We start from the raw sequence: 20,422 nt of genomic DNA, 5'->3' as shown, positions 1-20,422 counted from the left end.
ATAATCTTTATCAACCACATTGCTGAAGAAGCGGAAGTACTTTGCTAAGGATTTGAACTTCGCAACGTACTCAACAATAATCGTGTTACCTTGATGTAACTAAAGAAATTGAGCTTCTTTATCTGCCCTGGCACTTTTTGGAAAGTATTTATCTAGGAACTCATGTCTGGAAGCTTCACATATCAGTTCTTATCCTTTGTTATTCATTATGCTTTTAGCTCTTCTCCACCAACTCTTTACTTCCTCAATCAGTAAAAAGGTGGCATACTCCAGCTTGGTCTCACCAATGTAGTGTAAAATTACAAAGATCTTCTCGATCTCTTGTAGCTAAAGATCAGCCTTGTCAGGATCATGATCACCCTCAAACCTCGGCGGATTATGGCGTCGAAACTCTGCTAGTCCTATAGTTGATGCTAATGTTTCTTCTTTTTGTTGCCTTTGCTCATCTCTTTGGGCCTGAGTGTGAGCTTGTAAAGTCGTTGCACTAGCCTGTTGGATAATGGCAGCCTTCATATCACACATTATCTGCATGATCTCCATCATATTCGCTTCATTCCCAGCATTAGTAACATTGGGGCTTCCTGGTGTCATTCCTTAATTCCTACAAACTTCTAAAGTTAGGATTATTCAAAATTCAATCAGAACTCTTGGGTTATGTTCTCGAGTCAATTCACTTTGCATAATATATTGAGTTTGCATATATATATATATATATATATATATATATATATATATATATATATATATATATATATATATATATATATATATTAACCACACCACTGCTAGTAACACATAATTACAAGTACACACGTACAAAAGAATAGAAGCTTACAATCATACAACGTGTATATCATAAATGAAAACTTATATGTTTTAAGTTTAAAAGTAGAGATTAATTACTATACACTGTCAGGGTAAAAGTAGAGATTTTAAAAATAAAAGTCAAACTTCTTTTAATATCCAACGTCTATAATTAATTGATGGTGTAAAACCCTTTTACACTGACAGTGTATTTCAATTAATCTCTTAAAAGTATAACAGATAGTACATTATTTATGTACGCAAATATATTTTAAATTTTAAATGGTAAGTTATACACCAGGCAATATTCACGATTTTATTATTAAGGGAAATTAACTCTTACTCTCCAAAATATTATGTATACATATATTTAACCAATTCATAACTCAAATCTAGTTTAGCGTTGCACGAGAAGAAGTCCATATTTTAATGTTTCCTTCTAAATTAATGATCTCAATCTTATATATTAAACTAAATTAAAATAACCTCAATCTTATATATTAAATTAATGATATTCAAACTAAATGAATTAAACTATAATATAAATTTGTGTATTCTATCAAGTCAATCAAGTCAATAGTGATATTATATAATTGAATGATGAATTTTTGTGCGTAATCATTTAACTCTTTAATAATATCAAATTGATATATAGATAAATTAATTAAATAATTATTATAGTTAATCAGCTAAAATTATACCAATTAAATTAAAATTAAAATTATTTTATTTTAAGAAAATAATATTTAAATAACATAAAACTGCATGTAAATATATTTTAAACACATCCCTTTCTATTTTATTGATTGAGTAAATGGTTAAATATTTGGCTCTACTAAAACTAAGAAAACAACTTCAATTAAGAAATGCATTAACAAATGATAATTTCCTGCTTGCTTATAGCAATTTTTCTCATTTGATTTTGTTCAAATAGTACTTAACATAAAATGTCTTACAAAAACCATAGACAAAGCTTACACAAGAAAGCAAGAAATCATTCACATTAAGCAATTTTGCTAAGAACATCATTCAGAGTAGATACAGCTATAGCATAGTACTTCTCTGCTTCTGAGGGACTCTTTATTTTTGCTGCATGATCCAACTGTCAACAAAAAATCACAATTTTCAATTACTCCAATCTTTCCGCGACAGCAATTGAGACAGTATTGGCTGTAGTCAGCAATCTCACACATTCACGTAGTCAGTACATCTATGGTCGTTAGATTGTACAACGGCCATCGATGTACTGACTACATGAATTCGTGGGTTGCTGACGATGTGACCATTTAAAACGGCTACAATTTAAAACTTTGATTACGTATATTGTGAACTTACATTGCTGATATCCTGGAAGAGCTTATCGGTGAGTTCCTTGAGGGATTGTTTCTGGTCCTTAGGCTTTGAAGAGATGATAGTTTTAAGGTCATATCGAAGATAGCCAGCCCTGAGACGGAGATCGTTCTGAAGAAACGGCCAAGCTTTCTGGTCAATGAACTTCTTAGCAGCAACAATTTCCTTCGCTGATTCCTTAGTTCTTGCTGCTGCTTCAGTAGGTGCCAATGGTTGAATAAAGAACCTTTCTTTCAATGGTAGCTTTAGGTCTCTTGCTTCATCAGAGTTCAATGTTCCAGCTGCCAAATTCCACAAATCAGTTCATTCATTTGAAAAACAGATTTCCAAATTTCATAAATCAGTTCATTCATATGAAAAAACAGAATTGACACAGACACCTGATACGAAATAGGTCACAGACACTTCGACACTATGCAAAAAAAAACATATGACATTGACGCAATTTATTCATCTATCTATTATCAAAAAAGTTAAAAAATTTTAATCAAATTTCATGTCTTTCACTGCTCATCGTCGAAGAAATAAAATTGACACACTTGTTCAAATCTTCATAGCACTGACACTTTGGATGGAACAGGTATATGATGTCTGACAAGTGTTGGTATCCAACCCTGAGACGACATCGACACTTTTTTAATCAAACTTTTATCCGTGTCAACTCAACATTGCGAGTGTCGTCTCAGGTGTCAGTATATGTGCTTCATAGATTCAAATTGTTCGACACTTATAGTATGAGTGTCGGATACCGATCTAAACAGCGTCGGTCAAAGCAAAGTTAAAAAAAGATTCATGAGACACTTATCTTAGTTATCCAACTATAAAGATTCATATATCGAACAATACATGATCTGAACATATGTTTATATATGTGACCTGAATATCTGTGTCAGATACTGGGACACACAACATTTTACAGATGTTCGTGCTTCATAAACAATTCATCATGAAATCCTACTAGAATAATTCAGTGGCAAAATTGAAGTATGAAAAGAAAACTTACGAAGGCCACCAGAAAGTGGAGGAGGGCCACCAACTTTAATAGGAATAGCCTCAGCAAGAACAGCTTGAACAAAAGAAGAAGAAACCAAACCAGTAGCAACAAGACCAATCACAGCCCTTCGACTACTCTCCTGTTGTTGAGCTCTAACCGTCACTGATGAACGTGTTGTAACCTTGTTAACGTTGTTGGTGTTTCCGTGCAACAAACTCAACCTGTTTGGTCCACTAAATTGAAGACTTCCTTCTAACACAGTTTGAGATGAACAACCACGTAAACAACCAGCCATTGATGATGCCATAGCTTGAGCCATAGTAGTTTCTTTCTTTCTTGAACTTGAATGTGATGATGATGATGATGCTGATATTGGTAACAATAGTAATAAAGAAGGGTCTATGGATATGATGATTGTGGTGTGTGTGATTGTGAGTCATTACCTTATCTAACATGTTGGATAACTTGAATGTTGTCTCAACCAATCATAATATTACGTTGCTTGATTGTGTTTCCACCGTGGATTTTCATCAGGATGACACGTGGACAAATAGATTATTCAATTATTTTTATTCTTTCATTTTTCAAAAGGTGTGAATGAATTGACTTGTTATCCAATCAGTTAACCAATAGAGAAAAATAAAACAGATTTCAAGATAACTTACTGTCAATCCTAGATTATTGTTTTATAATTGTATTATTATTATTATGCAAATCCTACCGCAATTGATAAAAATAGATATTGTTAGGTTGAACATTATTACTGAATTCGAACTTTGCAGTTGGTGTGTGAGTTTCTAACCACTTCGTCTGTTGAAAGAAAAAAACAGAAAGAAAAAAGAGACTAAAAGAAAAGTGATCAAACAAACATTTTGACATAAGTTAATGGTTTGATTTACTAGCTGTAGTTGAAATTGATAATAAAATAAGAGAAATTTTGATTAATCAATATGAATGGTAAGGTTGGCTGCTATATTACATCATTGTGATTAATATACAAAATAATGGTTTTGCTACCTAATAAAGATCATTTTTTTTGTGAACAATGATGGAATCAAAGAATCGGTTCTCGGTTTACAAAGAATCAGATTGGGTTTTTTGTAAAGGTGGTTCAGATTCGGTTTGGAACCACAAAGCCGTTGTAACTTTTACTTTCTTGTACTGGAATCAACTCCATAATATTCTGTTTTTCTTCAAGAGTCTCCTTCGTCGTGATCGTTCTCTTGCTATACTTACATTCATCTTCACACATTGTATTCGGTAATCTGTTTCGCATTTCTTGGTTTCCTTTTTCTAGTCCTATATTCATCTATGTCACTACATCTCCATCTTCCAAGAAATCCACCAACCAAGAGCATTTCTTCTCAATGCAAATACAACAGCCCACCGAAACTTCATGTCTTGACTCAAAATATTGCTCTGTCTGGATCCGCCATCAATCGACCTCCCTTCCATCAAATCTACAGCCATCTTCACATGCCAAAATTTACAGCACACCTGCAGAATCTTCCTGGATCGGGATTAGAATTGCTCTTATACCAGTAGATAGAAACCAGCTGATATAGACTAGAAAATAGGAAAAATCCCTTGAATTACAACATAGTATTGCAGAACTTCGAGGCTTTGCTCCTCCCCTAATATCAAAATGGTCATTTTCTTGTCAAATTCCACCAAGGTAAATTCTCATCCTAAAGATCCCGCGACAATTGAGATGCCTCACCCTGCCCAACTCAAATCAGGCAATTGAAGTTATGCATAATTAAAAATCAATTCTTAATTCATTATATCAATCTTAAGAGTTCAAAAAACTTTCCAAACATGTAAGCAACTTTTCAAGGCTCCTTTATTGTTCTATAAGCTCAAGTGAAAAGTAATTTCTCTATGCAATTTGAAACCAACCAAGAACCAAACCTAGAGATTTTACCTTATATTTTAGGGATGGTCCAAAATATAATTACAGGGTTCATTTGAGATATTAGACGCGTCTGTTTAGTCAGTTTGTTACAAAAATAAGATTCATGTTTCACATTTAAGAACCTTACCGTTCCACTGACAATTGTTTCACAAATATTAGCTTTTTCTTCCTAATCCCCAGAAAATTAAGAACATGCACTCTGTTGAAAGCTAAAGACAAGTCTCAATTCTTAAACTACATTCAAATTTCAGCAGATATGAATTTTCCAAAACAATTTCCATCCATCTACAAAAACATAAGCACACCCTAAACAAAAGAAGCTTAGAAATGCATATGTACCTCACAATATTGCACTGCGCATGAAGCTGCAATAGTAATGGATCAAAAACAAAGGATCATCTTCTACCTCAATGATTCAACTTGAAGGGTTCTAGGAGCATTGTGATTGCCGGCGAGTGCCTTGATTCTGCAGATCTGTAGAATAATACTGTTGAAAAAGCGGAAGAAAATATGGCTAAATGAAGTAAAGCAAGATAAATATTTTTAGGTAAATGTCTCACTTTCATCGCAAAGGAAAGATACCTCTAATAGATTAGTGTTTCAAGAATATCAAATAGGTTAGTGTTCAACCCCAAATGTTGGGAATTAAGTAACCAAGTTTGAGATTTGTACAAATTGAATTGGAAAAATGGTGGAATTCATATACAACAAACAGTAATGTGATCATCTTGATAGCTCAAAATTTCTTGGGATAGAATTGCTCAAACCAATGTTTTGGAGCGGCCGGGTGAATTTTAAAAGCGCGGCCTACAAAATTCTTGTCACTAGTCGCAATCATGCTTGCAATGGAATAGTTTTTGGAAGACAATCCTTTTTCCAAAACCCACATATGGAATCTGAACCTCGGCTTAATTCGGTTCTCTAAATCAAAACATATAAATGCTGGAAAAGTGTCCAAAAGCTCTAAGGACTTTCCCATCTCCTGACGTAAAAAGTTAATCTTTTTCTCTAGAGTTTCGGGATTTTGGCTTAGAACCTTTGGCTGCTTTGTGATTATCTTACACAGCTTTGAGAATTCAATCCCTAAATGTAGAAGACAATCAAATCTTTTTTGTAACTCTTCACTTGTTCCATGCATGTGAGTTAAGATATCCATGGTCATCGCATTTTCACCAAATCCATTACTATGCATGAAATTTAATTTACTCATATTGTGAGTTGGTGTTCTTGCATTATGAATTGTCTTCAAACCACTTTGATAACCTTTATCATGCTCTTCATTGGGATAGCTTTCGATAAAGTTCACCAAAAGCATATGATTCCCATCCTTGATTCTATCGAAAAACCATTCTTGTAAACCCATAGCCCTCATCGCATTGGGAAGATTCTCGATTTTTATTGTTCCCAACGCATGGGCATAGTTCTTCCTTACATCACCAAGACCTTTAGAGCTCATTCCGACGTGTTTCAACAACTTCAACATGTTAATCACCGGCTTTTCCAAATCAAGATTCAACAACTCCGAACCTTGTAGAATCAACCGGCCTACTTCCTCTTTCTCAACACAAAATCTACAAAAATACTCAACTTTTTCAATCAAATCCTCTTCTTTATGTTCAAGAATGACATGTTTATTCCTTCCAATGAGTTCACCTATCTTCCCCTTAGCATCACTCAAATCATAAAACACTTTAATTTTCCTACAAACCTCATGCCAAACATGCACATTCCCTTCAACGGACCCTCCCAAATCAAAATCCAAAAACACCAATCTCAACTCAGAAAGCAACCCATCAATCTCATCAACCAATTTCCCTTCCTCCACACCAAAAACATAAGGAAAAGTCAAACATATCCCAACAATCTGCACATTACAAAAACCATATCTTTGAAACCAACAAAGCCTACCCTTCAACTCAGTACCACTCATCTTAAACACAAAACCACTCTCCACATAAAGCACCCCAAGCTTATCCCAAGGAAACCCAAATTCACAAAGTACACAAGCAGAATCAAGAAGTGACCCATCTTCAGAGAAGAAGAACTTGTCATGAGGCAACAAATGAGAAATTTGAGTATACTGAATTCCAATGCTTTCAAAGAAAAACTCAAATTCATTAATTGGGTTGTACCTTAAGAACTTATCAAGTTTCTTGGGGAAATCAGAAGATGAAAAAGAGCCCAACTTTGAAATGAGATTGGAGAGGGAATGAATGGAGTTTTTGGAAATTTGATCAGCGAAGGCGTAAGGGATGGACCTTGTGGCGTGGAGGTAATCAGTGAGTGACAGTTGAGCTTGTGACATAGTAGCTTTCTTGTACCGACAAGGGAATTTTGTTTTTGAGAATTTTAAGGTTGCTGTGATGTTCTTGCTGCTGGTACATAAATGGCGTGAAAGGGTTAACAGCATCACTCTCATTCTGTGTTTATTTGTTCTACGCCGGTGCACTGCAGGGGTTTCTTTTCGGTCCCTCATTCATGTTAGACAAAAAAAAAATTATTAATTAAAATATATTTTTAAAAAAATTTAAATATCTTAATTTTCATTTTCTTTAATTATTCATTCATAGAATACAATACATTATTTATAAAAGGTGGACAAAATGGCTTCAATCCGTCTGCCTATCCTTTAACTCATTATCTCCTTTAACTCATTATCGTAAGTGTGCTAGGTTAAAGTTTTCAATTCGATTTTATTAAATGACTTGTCTCGTTCAACTCGTTGAAAAAATGGACCAGCCCACAAGTTGAATTTAAAAATAATAATATTTGTGTTCTCAGCCGTTCACAAGGCCCAAAAAGACAAAGTGAATGTGGGGAACATGTGTACCATCATTTTCATCTAAAGTAGACAACTTCGTCCATTAAAGCATTATCAATCATCCAGATTAATTAGAAGGTTATTCGCACAACACGCTCACTCATTGCACACAGTTTTAAATGCTCCCACTATATAAGAGAGAAAGTGCGTCATTCTCAAGTATTCAAATCAACTCTCACTCTCACATCACTTTTCATTATTTGTCTGACTTAGACGTTAAAGTGATAACCTTACAGGTCAGCCTCTTATATATCGCACCGGAAGCTTCATCCACCGTACTAAGATTGTATTTCACCGTTCACCGAACAACTCTGGTTCCATAATCGAACAGTGACACCGTTTATGGAAATTAAAGTTTGATTCTCGTGAATTACCACATTCGGGTCTCCTTTGATTCAGAGATTCATATCTCTTTTCCTAGATGATTCAGATATTTGTTTCTTGATCTTCTTTCTTGAGTTTCAACTTCCTCTTCCAACAGATCCATTCTCAAACTCATTGACAATGGTGGCATCCATAGCCACTCGATTTTCCATTCAACGCCAAGCTGAAGTTGTTGTTGTAGTTGCTAAAGTTATTAGAAATTCACCTCCTCCTCCTCCTCAAGCAAAAGAAGATTAAGTTCTAGTGGTGTCTCCTTCTAACCTTACACAGCAAAATATTGTTGCTCCACCGAGAGTTAGTCAATGAGCATTCCATGCTTTTTTATTCATACCCGCATAGTAAATTAACTTAAGTGAATCATCTCATCGACCTTTATTACTACCTATCGTACATGGACAAGTAATGTTCATTGGCCTTCAATTGTTACTGGTCAACCTTGGAATACAATGAACCAATGATTTGTTGAATAGTGTTTATAATATGGTGCAATAGTAGAATTCAAAGTTCTTAGTAGCGAGGCTATTCATGATTAAAGAGATTCTACAACAGTTACGCTAAGGAATAACATTGTGCGAGAGGAGACCTCCCAAGGAAATAAAGATGTCATTCTTAAGTCGACCTCCATTAAGGAAGCAACATCGCAAAGAGAGAACTTTAGGTCTCTAGCTTGCAGTTGACATCAGAGACATATAACTCTTCCCCCCAATATTAAAGATAGGAGTGATAGCCATATTCCCTTAGAGGTCCGCCATCCTTAAGAAGGGAAAGGTACGACAAAGACGTTGCAGCTCTAAAGAGAAAAAGGAACCCACTGTGTACTCTCATCCTCGATAGCAGAAAATTGAGGTTATTAGATAAGCCTCTAAAGTTATAGAGCTATGACTGAATTGTAGATCTGGATATGCACGTTGAGTATGTAGGCATCCAACTCGATACTACCGGGTTAAAAGGGTAGTAATGTCCAAACTCTTTGCACCATTTTATGTTAATACAAACATTTTACTTTCAGTTTGTTTCATAACCCTGCTTGCTATAATTGCATTTTTATTGCTTTTATTCTAAGTCTTCATATTTTTCTACACATTTCCATTTTCCTCATGTTAGTTCTTGAGTTCTCACAAATTCATACAAAGTCACCCTTTCAAATACATAAACTTTTCTTAAAACATTCATGCACAAATTTGTCCTCAAGATTTTTCGAGTTTAATCTCTTAAGTGAACCAAACTCGTGATTGTTTACTAAAAATACCAGTAAACAAATTGGTACGCCAACTGGGACCCTTTTAGTGCATTTTAATTCAAGGTTTTTTTCTAGAAAAAAACGTTGTGCATTTTTGTTTATTTGTTTTGTCCTTTATTTAAATGTTTGAGTGGTATGCATTTGAGAAGTGGTAAAGTTAAAAGGAAATTGGCATCAAAAAGTCAAATAACATTTCCCTTCCTCAAAAACGACGCCCCAAATATAGAAGAACAACCAATCGAAACGATGGTTGGTGGTGTGAGAACTTTAACTCTTATGGAGGTGAGTAGGGGTGTTCATGGGTGTGGGTCGATTCACGAACCCGTTGACTCAAACCAACTCAATCCATAAATTACCCTAACTCATTCATTTACGGGTATACCCAACCCAACCCACAATAAACCGTATAGTTTGGGTTCGGGTACCGGGTTTGAGTTTTGCAACCCGCGGACTAGTTGACCCAACCCACTGATGTGACTTTGATAATTTCTTAATATTTTTATTATTATTTTAAATAAAAATATAAAATTAGTATCTCACTAATAACCATAATTTTTTCAAAAAAATAATTATTATCCATTAATAATACTACTAGACCAATGAGTTTACGTAATTCTAAGAGTAAATATTGTTTCTAATTTTCTTTTGTATCATTTCCAACTTATGTATTTTATTGAAATAATGTGTCTGGTTGAATTTTGTACTATTATAAAGTGTTATATCGTGTTGATCAATTTTATTAGACATTATATGATGCGTTTCATTGAACTTGAGTGTTATAAATGATTATGATTGTATTGAGTTATGTTAAAAAAAAATTAAAACTGACAAAAAGAATCATAAAAAATAAATGTTTTTATTTGAAACACAACCCACGAACCTAATTCAACCCAACCCATTAATGAACGGGTCGATTCGAGTCGATTTTGGCAATGAAATTGTGGGTTGGACGATGAACTCAACCCATTGAAGTTTGAACGGGTTGGGTAACGGGTTAGGCTAAACCTGGTCCAATCCAAATCATGTACGCCCCTACTTGTGAGTGCTATTTCCTTTTAGAAATGCTTTGAATGATGTCAAAACTAGGACACTTAGTATTTGTGTACATTAGACCTTATCCTCTGTGTCTAGATGAGCATTTTGACCTTAAGATACTTAAAATCATTTTAAAATATTTTTATAAGTTAGAATTAAGATTTTATGTGAAAAACTAGTGCATAGGTAGACACATTCATATACAGGTCGACACATGTTATTGATTTTGCAAAACCAAAGTTTTTGTAAATTTTAGGTCGACGCATCCAGTTTTCAGGTCGAAACATATTGAGTGTTTTTGCAAAACCAAAGTTTTTGTAAATTTTGGGTCGAAGCATCCATTCTTTCCATGTGAATCTTCTAACCCTTCTCAAGCAATTGTACAATACTTAGAAGGTTACATTTGATTCCTGAAATGTAAAATACACATTTGATCAAGGAATGTCCATCATCCATTCATATGATCAAAACATCACGGATCCCATCGGCCGCAAGAGTGGTGTCACTCGCGAACTTCACTTTGTTCTTCATGGCACGATTGATTTTAACAAACCAATCCTTCCTCCCCGTCATATGAGTAGAGCAGCCCGAGTCTAAATACCATTCTTCGCTGCACTGAACTCCTTCTCGCACAGTCACCATGACATTTTCTTCTGCATGTAACTAGTTCACACTTTTATGTAACCAGTAACAACCTATTTTTGCAACATTCCCATAATTGTTGTTGTTGTTGTCTCACACCCTGTTGTTGCATTCTTCTTCCATGATCATGACCAAAAGTTTATTTTCCTCATCAAACTCTTGTCTTGCAACCTTGGCTTCATATCCCTTGAGGTTCCTTCTTGTTTGCTTTGGACACTCTTGCAAAATGACAGAATCTTTGACACTTAAAGCATTGTTATTTGCTTTTGTTAAACCTCTTCTTTTCACCTTTAAAGTTGCATTGACTATCATTGTTGTTGTAGTTGCTCTCACCCCTTTGACAAGTCGAATTCTTGAAATTTTGTGACTCTTTTCCACCAAAATTTTGAAAAATTCCCTTTACTCTTCATGTGTCATTTTCCTTTCGATCTTTTGTTCTTCTCATTTAAGTGAGCTTGGAAAGCGGTCTTAAACTTTTCCTTATCATTATTTCTCTTATCCATCCTTTTCTCATGAGCCTCAAGAGAGCTTTGAAACTCTTTTTTGCTCATCGTTGCAAGATTATTTGATTCCTCAATCGCTACAACCACGTTGTCAAATCTTGGTGTTAAAGAACACAAGATTTTCGCGACAACATACTGATCCATGATTGTTTCTCCCCATGCCTTCACTTGATTCACTAATCAAGTGATTTTTGTTGTGAAATCGTTGATCGTCTCATTTTCTTCCATTTGAATCAATTCAAGTTAACGCTTGTGAGTTTGTAACCTCGCCACCTTCGCTTTGTCAGCCCTAGCGTATTCCTTCTCTAAAATTTCCCACGCCTGCTTTGATGATTCGCAATCACCAATTTTCTCAAAGTTGTCACCATCCACACATTGATGGATCAAAAATAGCGCTTTGGAATCTTTCTTCTTCTCTTCCTTATGTGTTGCTCGTTGTGCATCTGTTGCACCTTCAATAAGAGGATTACCCCCGTTCTTGATCACTTCAAGAACATCTTGGTAGCCAAACAACACTTTTATTTGTTTGCACCATTTATCATAATTATTCACATCAAGGATGGATAGGTTTGCAGGGATTCTTTTATTAGATACATAATTCATGTTGCACACTAAGTGTTTGTGGATCAGAACCAAGCTCTTGATGTAACACCTCGGTTTTTGATTTATTGGAATTATTTGATTTATTATGATTTTCTGTATTTATTTGATAATTGGGTAATATTAATTAAATAAATAAGGGTAGTAGGTGTGTGTGACATTGAGGTGAGAGTGTGGAGAGTAATTAAAGGCTAATAGAATTTGATTAAATTATTAGAGTTTATTTTAATAATTAAAATAATAGTATTTTATTAAATTTATTTAATTTAATAGAAAATAGAGAAATTTGGGGGCAAAGTACGATTTATGAAGAGTAGAAGGGATGAAGGAGTAATATGAATAAGAGTTTGGTCTTGAATTGAAATTTTAATAAGATTTACCCTAATGATATAACTTAGAGCATAACCTAGTTCAGGGAGTTTTATTAGTACGTAAAATCAGATTTGGAGAATAGAGAGGAGGCTAGTGAAAGTGCAAGAGAAAGCTTAGAAATTGGAGTGGATTAGAGTATCAACAAACTAGAATTTTCACAGTTTATAGGATAACTAGGTATGGGGAGAAATATCTCAATAATGGGTATATGCATAAGGGGTATAAATAAGGAGTCCTTAACCTCTAATAGGCTTTGGGATTTTAATAAAATTATGTTATTGATGATTGATTTGTTGTGTGTGATGATGATTGATGATTGATTTGTTGTGTGTGATGATGATTGATGATGAAATCTGTATGCTATGATGTGTGACAAATTTTGTTTTGAGGAGTTAACATATATTCACCATTTTTGTTATTTGAAGGTTTTGGGATTAATATGATTTTATGCAAATCATGAATTACAAGTGTTGATTTGATGGAATTAGATGTTATCGATGAATATATAACATGTATGTAGTGTTTTGAATTGATTTTGGATGTCTCGATTGATAAATAGGACTTTTATAGTGTACTCCATTTAATAAGATGAAATTCTGCAAGTTTCAGGGTGGTGACGGGCGTCACGATGGTGACGGGTAACCCATCAATCTTCCCAAACTTGATTCCCAAACCGTTCGTCACATAAGGTAACATTCTGAAGTTTTGAGGACGCTGACGGGCGTCACACTAGTGATGGGTAACCCGTCATGCTGCCCAAACTTGGTTTTCAAGTTGGTCGTCACATAAGTGACATTTTGTAGTATTGGGGAATGTGACAGGTGCCATAACCGTGACGAGTAACCTATCATGAGTCTGCAGTGGGCACAACTACTTGTTTTGATGATATTAAGTTACAAATTTTTTATTCTTCGAATTTTATGGATGTTTTGAATACTATTATACTCTGTTAGCTACTGTTTTAAAGGATGTTTGATATGACTTAACGACTAAACATGATTTTAATCGTATACTATGAAGTAATTGATTAATGATGGATATGTGCATACATAATGATGATGTTGTGTTAATTGTTGTGAATTATGATGATGGTATGTTGCTATATGAGCATGAAGTACGTCGTTGAATTATGCGTAAGTTGTTGTGGGATGATAGTTCGGGAAGGGAACTATTATCGTTGGGTCAATGCATGTTTTGTTTATTTTCAGGAGGGGACTTTAAACATTATGTTGTTGTTGCATTGACGTGTTGTGACATGCATTTATTATGTCATTGTTATTGATAAAAAGGCAAGTTACAATTCAAGTAGAGTGGATTGGTGACTTATCCTGAATCCGAGCAGGGTGGGTTCAGGGTTAGAGTAGGGTGAACCAGGTTCTTGAGTGAACCAATTGGTAATGATATGGTATAACATGCATATGATTCTGATTGAAGTTGTGAGTCTCATTGCATAATTTAAATGATGAATGTGTGATTGCTTTGTGTATGATTGATGGATTGGATATGAGAATGTTGTTGTGTGATTGTTGTCGAATGTGTAGATGTTTAAATTCTACCTTGCAACTTATGCCGTTAAATTATTGATGTGAATTCTCATCCCTCTGCTTTAATATTGTCCATCATGGACATCTTGCAGATTCTCAGGAGTAGAGTTGCCGTTGTGAATGAGAAATAACTTTTGGAGTTATTTTCATTATTTTATTGCATTTTTAGTCGCTATGCTCTTATTCTGTAACAGTGGGGCGAACGATGTTTTCTTTTATTACATTTGATGTCGACTTACTTGCTTTTGTGAAAGTTTAATAACTATTATGTTGAAGTTGTTGAGAGTTAGGTATTGAAATTCCTTTTCGAAACATTTTGTGAAAAATGAAGTCTTTATAAGACACAATTTGAAGTTGATATGTTTTATTACTGCGATAATGTGATTTTGCTGCGATGATACACTAAGTGAAGGTGAGCATGCGATGACAGGTGTTGCATGTTGTTTATTTTTTCGTCATGTGTTTTCAATATGTCTATGTTATATTGGAGGATTATTGAAGTGACACCTTAAATTTGTCAAGTAATCCTTTATTTATAAACTTAGGGGTTTAGTGTGTTACACTTGATGTCAAATGTTGAAACTTGGAACTACAATATTGATGAATAATATAAAAACTCGTGCATGTAACTGATTACACTAAACCTATAACTAGTTACACCTGATACAAAAAATTAAATCACTTTAAGTGGTAACCTGTTACGTGCAGACGTTAATCTGTTACACCTACAAAGTTTTTCCTATTTCTTCAGTTCAAAAGTGATTTTTGTCTTGTTGTAATCGGTTACATCCATATGTTAATCGGTTATGACATTTGAATTATCAAATACCTTTAACTACTTCCAGGAAAGGCTTAAGCGGTTTGGGAATTGGGTTAGGGCTAGGTTTAAATTTTGTGGTTGAGATTGGATTATTGTTTATGATTAGATAGATTTATGAGAAAATGAGTTCATTCATGATTGCTAAAAGGTGGAGAGTGTATTTAGGTTAATGATGCCAATTTCACTTAAGAATCACCATTTCCGAAAACCTACTACACACATGATTAAAATTGCTATTATACGACCCATTACTATTAGCAAGTTTGTTACATCAACAAAATGGAAAGGATAAAAAATTAAAGTTATATCATAAAAAATAAAACATTAAAAAATTAAAATAAATATCAAGAATGCATTTAAGTTAAAATAATAATTAGTATATAATAGAAAATATAACAGGAGAGTTTGAAAAAATCTAACAAAATTAATTGAAATTAATGAGTGACATCTAAGCTGAAGGAGAAGTTAAGTCCCTTACTTGTGTACAAGTAAATAAAAAAATTCCTAATTTTTATGTTGTCTTGTACTTTATCCTTTTAAGTTCATTCAAAATTCCGTTGTTGTTCGGCCACAAATTAGAAATGTTGCAACTTGCAAGTTCCACGATAATGACAAATTGACAATAATATTACTAATAAGAAAGTAATTTCTTCCTCAGGTTATAAATAGATTTGGACATCTTAAACCTTATCATTTTTTTCCTCGTCCACAATCTCTACCTCCAAACAATATAATTAAAAACTCAAATCCACAACAAAGTCGTCAATCCGTCTGTCCACATCTTTCAAAATTGATTCTTATATAAAAGATCATCTTTAAAGGCGTCATTTAAGATTGATTCTTATATAGAAGATCATTTTAAAGGTGTGTAAGGCGGACTACCGCACATGATCTTAATTGAAGAATGTGATGACGCATCTGCCAATAAAAGTGAAATAAATTTGCAGTGAATGAACAACGATGATTCGACTAAATGATCAATAATTTTCTAGTGACCTTGTATTTCTTAGATTTTGAGAAAAGAATTGGAAATTGAAAATGATAGGATGAGAGAAGACATAATTGTAACTTTTAATTTATAATAAATCTTAACCTTAAATATCTTTTAATAAATCCAATGGTATATAAATAAGGTGTACACACATAAGAAACTTAATTACTCACTCACTTTAGAAGTCACTCACATGATAGGAATACTTTTAATAAAAAAATCTCTCAAAATTTATTTTATTAAACATCCATTAAAACGGCGGTCTTTGAAATATCAATAAACTTAAAAATCTCAATTTAATATTAACATATTTTATTATTTTATAAAATCATAATCATATTAATTAAATATCATATGATTTATTTAAATTTTATTAAATTACAATATTTTTTAGAGAAAAGAAATGATGTTCAAAAAATATAAATTTATTTTATATTATCAATCAATAATCAAATTAAAAATTTCAAACTAATTAGTGAGATAACAATTAATCTCTTTTTACACCATTGAAACTTTTTTTTATCATAAAAATCTTTTATAATCCTTTAAAACCTAAATCTAATATATACCTATAAAAGTCTGCATACTTGTTAAAAGAAAATAAACCTTGTTCTCTTCTTCTCTGGCTCAACGGGAAACTAGCACTGTTTTCTCAACAACAAAGTAACCTTGACGCCATCATCGTTCATCTCTACCAACTCGTCTCGCTCGCTCACTGGTAAGCATTTTTTTTTTGTGTTTCCTCTTTCTCGTTTCTCTCCGTATCTCTCATTCTTCGGTACTCGGTTCCTAATCACTGATTCTCAACCGTTGAATAATTAGTGTTGGTGGAATCAATTCATGTTAATTAATACTTGTGTTGATTTTTCTAGGGTTTTAGCAATTTTTAGGGGTTTTAGTGTAGTTTTGGATTTGATTTCTTGCTAGTTGAAATAGGTTATGAAATTGATTGTGTGTTTATTCAGTATTTTGCATTGTGGTTATCAGTAGTCAATAACACTATACACCCTCCGGTTATAATATTATAAGCAAATTTGACGTTTTTTTTTGGTACATTTGACATTAACCGTGATGAGAGGGTGTATTTACATTATTATTTGAGAAACCCTAATCATACCTTTCACTATTCTAGGGTATTTTTTTTTGTTGCTAGGTGCTTCTTTGCTTCTACTAGCAGCTGAGTATAGCCATCTTATTCCAATTGTTCACTCTCTTCAGCCCCGATTGAGATAGAAGACATGGGAGTGGTTCAATTGCAGTTCAGTAAAACTCAGAAGGTCCGTCTACACAAGGCGAAAGAATCTTTATCATCCAAAATGAATTCCGATTCTTTGGTTACCGTAGCTGATTCTATCCATGTCAACCATGAGGACGGTGTACTTAAGGGTCATGGAACTGCTGACCTAGACGGTCAAGTTGTTGCCACTCTCTGTGGTACTGTGGAGCGTGTTAACAAGCTCATTTATGTGCGCGGTTTGGGCTCAAGGTAATCTTCCTTATTAATTTATCCACTTTCTTTAAATTTTATGCTTTTTTTTGTTTTTAATGAAATCTACTGACTAAATCTTAGGTACAAACCTGAAGTTGGTGACATTGTTATAGGGCGAGTTATTGAGGTACACTTTTATAACATATCTGTGGTTTGTTTATTTGCTTTCACACCTTTTCATTGCCAATATTTTACTGATTGTTTTGTCTAGGTTGATCAAAAGTTTTGGAGATTAGATATTAATTGCAATAGAAATGCTTATTTGATGCTTTCTGCTATGAATATGCCCGACGGTGTACAGGTATTTTGCAACTCTGTATATGGATAAAATGTCTTGTTTTTTTATTATAGCAGCATTATTATTTCTAAAATTGTGGATCTTACAAAAGTTATGGTGCGTTTTCAAGTAAGTTTAAGAAAGAAATGTATAATAGTTAGTTTTTTTTAAGAAAAGAAACAGGATAAAAAAAGCAGATTAGTGTGTAGTTGATAGTTTATTAGACCACTGCCATAGAATGGGAGTTATTGTTATCATATTGTTGCTATAGTGGTATAGCGGATAGCGGGATAACCGCTATTGCAAAGACTAAAAGCTAGTGTATAAAGTAAACATAAATACTAGAAAAAATAGACTAATACACAAAAGTAAAAAGATCAGCATACAAAATAGCTAAAGTATGAAAAGTGCATAGTAATAAAACTTAAGCAGAGAGGAAAATAAAACAAAAGAACCCTACCACCACCATGCTATTCTATTACCGTGTGCTGTTGACAACGTAGCTAATTGAAAAACATTCACGATCATCACTATTAAGCTGTTAAGTCCTTTGAAGTTTTGATAAACACAGAAATAGTATCATGCATAATCACCTTCTATTTTGAGTTCATTTAGGTGTCTTGCCATTTTCTTTTCATATGTATTATATTACATTGTTGAATTCCTCTCTCAATTAAGCTTGAAATCCCCTCACACTGAATTGTTATTTCCACTCTTAGAGGCGAAGGACAGCTCTAGACGAGCTAAATATGCGCGGTATTTTTGAGGAGGCTGATCTCATTTGTGTAAGTGATTTTGTATCTTGTTTGTCAAAACTTACTTATGTTTTATGAAGGAAATAAGTAGTGTTCTAAATGATGTACATGTCCCCACAGGCTGAAGTTCGTGGTTTATCGCATGATGACATACACCTTCATGCAAGAAGTAAAAAATATGGAAAGGTTTGTAGTCTTGAAAATCTTAAAACATATTTTTTTTATTGATTTATGGTTATCCCAAAAAAATTCATAATGATAGTTACATAACAGTAACCAATTCCTGGTTTCCATACCGCAAATCCAACTTTACTAAGTTCTAGGAATGCTAACCAAGTAACACACGTTGGTTATACATAAAACTAAACAACTTACAACTATCTTTTATGATTGAGATGCAATGCAATTTTGATTGATAGCTATGGTGTTTACAGTGATTTTATGAATTGTTTGTTACTTCGTAATACATTTTTGTTTCTTAAAGTTGACTTCAATTGTATTCTTGTATTTTGCCAGTGTTACTAACAGATTTATGCTGTATTGCAGCTTAGTACTGGTCAGATGGTTATGGTCTCACCGTATTTAGTGAAGAGACAGAAACAACATTTCCATCATCTGGAAGAACATGGTATTGATCTAATAATTGGCTGCAACGGTCTGATATGGGTCGGGGAACACGTTAAGGTCAAAGATGAAATGGAATATCAAGTTAACCTAACTGAGCCAGCCCATAAAAAAGAAGAGAAAAACGATACGAGGAGAGAGTACATATGTAGGGCTGCTAATGCTATCCGATTATTGTCCACGTTAGGATTCAGCATAACCTTGGAAGTCATTAAGGGAGTTGTTGATTTGAGCCAGTCGTTAAATCTTGAAATACACGACATGCTTGGTTCCGAGTTCTGTGTTCTAGTTGCTGAAAAGGAGGCAGAGAGAAGAAGCTCAAATAAAAGGAAGCAGTAGATTATGAAAGCCCAGATAAGAAGTTGTAGATTATCAAAGGTAGTTTACTCATTTAAGTTGTAGTCTTGGGTCATTTTATGCCTTGTAATTCTTTCATTTCATGGCAATGTTGACAAGCTAGTGGGGAATACACGCAAGAGGGAAATGAACTCAGTGTTCAAATTTAAAGCAAATCCAAATTAAAACAAGCTAATTAAATAGTATTAAATTTTTTATAAAATTGAATATTATTGGGTGTTTTTAGATGTTATTTTATTTTTATTTTATTTTTTTTAAAATTGAAAGTTACCTAAAATTAAATACTATTTGATGTGATTGTATGGATCAGATCAGATTTCATATTTATGTTTACAAATTGATTTATACATAAGTTTGAATGTTTTTATTTTTGATAAAATTAGTAGTATTACGTTAATAATATTAGGTTAACTTTTAACAGTACTGAATAGCTTGATTTAACTTTGTTTTGCTACAGTATTTTATAAAGTTTTAAACAGAATTATTTCTTTATTTTTACTACTACATTTTATAGTAAAGTTGACAAGCTAGTAGCCAATAAATGTGAGATGGAAATGAACTCGACTTTGCAATTTGCCTTTGGATCTGGAGAGGTCTTTTCTTAGTTTTGCAATATAAGTTCTGATCTAAACCAAATTCAAATTAAAATCTTAAGTTAAATTTAAAAATCACACAATTTAATATAATTGAATATTATTGCATATCATGTCAAATTTCAAATTTATTTTTTAAAATTGAAATAATGTCATATCAATTTTTTTATATAAAAAAAAGCACACATTAATTTTAACGTTTTCTTTATTAATAAAAAATATATTATATTGATCTATTATTTAATAATTTTTATTTTGTAATAATATTTATTAGTTTTATTTTTTATTTTTTTAATTCTTGCATTTTATGGA

General features: G+C 33.2%; 4 protein-coding genes across 11 annotated transcripts; 1 reads left to right on the top strand and 3 right to left on the bottom strand.

The window, feature by feature from the left end:
- Positions 1 to 1,675: 1,675 nt before the first annotated feature.
- Positions 1,676 to 3,605, bottom strand: LOC127076748 (oxygen-evolving enhancer protein 3-2, chloroplastic). Its single transcript, XM_051018517.1, has 3 exons — positions 3,158 to 3,605; positions 2,140 to 2,435; positions 1,676 to 1,906 (listed from the first exon to the last, which is right to left on the bottom strand). Exons 1-3 carry the CDS (start codon positions 3,465 to 3,467, stop codon positions 1,808 to 1,810), a joined length of 705 nt encoding a protein of 234 aa, XP_050874474.1. The 5' UTR covers positions 3,468 to 3,605; the 3' UTR covers positions 1,676 to 1,807.
- A 457-nt stretch (positions 3,606 to 4,062) lies between these two features.
- On the bottom strand, positions 4,063 to 7,529 carry LOC127076746 (transcription termination factor MTEF18, mitochondrial). 6 transcript variants are annotated; one of them, XM_051018513.1, is made up of 3 exons: positions 5,624 to 7,529; positions 5,403 to 5,537; positions 4,063 to 4,869 (listed from the first exon to the last, which is right to left on the bottom strand). In XM_051018513.1, exon 1 carries the CDS (start codon positions 7,480 to 7,482, stop codon positions 5,800 to 5,802), a length of 1,683 nt encoding a protein of 560 aa, XP_050874470.1. In that variant the 5' UTR covers positions 7,483 to 7,529; the 3' UTR covers positions 4,063 to 4,869; positions 5,403 to 5,537; positions 5,624 to 5,799. The 6 variants fall into 6 exon arrangements, with proteins under 6 accessions (XP_050874470.1, XP_050874469.1, XP_050874468.1 ...); XM_051018512.1 differs by having other exon boundaries at positions 5,403 to 5,550; positions 5,646 to 7,529; XM_051018511.1 differs by having other exon boundaries at positions 5,646 to 7,529.
- Positions 7,530 to 10,999: 3,470 nt separating this feature from the next.
- On the bottom strand, positions 11,000 to 11,497 carry LOC127138200 (uncharacterized). Its single transcript, XM_051064591.1, has 2 exons — positions 11,285 to 11,497; positions 11,000 to 11,206 (listed from the first exon to the last, which is right to left on the bottom strand). Exons 1-2 carry the CDS (start codon positions 11,495 to 11,497, stop codon positions 11,000 to 11,002), a joined length of 420 nt encoding a protein of 139 aa, XP_050920548.1.
- A 5,075-nt stretch (positions 11,498 to 16,572) lies between these two features.
- Positions 16,573 to 19,742, top strand: LOC127076743 (exosome complex component RRP4 homolog). 3 transcript variants are annotated; one of them, XM_051018505.1, is made up of 7 exons: positions 16,573 to 16,733; positions 17,169 to 17,501; positions 17,586 to 17,631; positions 17,716 to 17,805; positions 18,501 to 18,566; positions 18,657 to 18,722; positions 19,083 to 19,742. In XM_051018505.1, exons 2-7 carry the CDS (start codon positions 17,254 to 17,256, stop codon positions 19,497 to 19,499), a joined length of 933 nt encoding a protein of 310 aa, XP_050874462.1. In that variant the 5' UTR covers positions 16,573 to 16,733; positions 17,169 to 17,253; the 3' UTR covers positions 19,500 to 19,742. The 3 variants fall into 3 exon arrangements, with proteins under 3 accessions (XP_050874462.1, XP_050874463.1, XP_050874464.1); XM_051018506.1 differs by having other exon boundaries at positions 17,148 to 17,501; XM_051018507.1 differs by having other exon boundaries at positions 16,593 to 16,733; positions 17,234 to 17,501.
- The last annotated feature ends 680 nt before the right edge of the window (positions 19,743 to 20,422 follow it).

This window comes from Lathyrus oleraceus, chromosome 4, assembly GCF_024323335.1.
Source record: "Lathyrus oleraceus cultivar Zhongwan6 chromosome 4, CAAS_Psat_ZW6_1.0, whole genome shotgun sequence".
Classification (NCBI taxonomy): Eukaryota; Viridiplantae; Streptophyta; class Magnoliopsida; order Fabales; family Fabaceae; genus Lathyrus; species Lathyrus oleraceus.
This window is presented reverse-complemented; position numbering and strand designations above follow the sequence as displayed.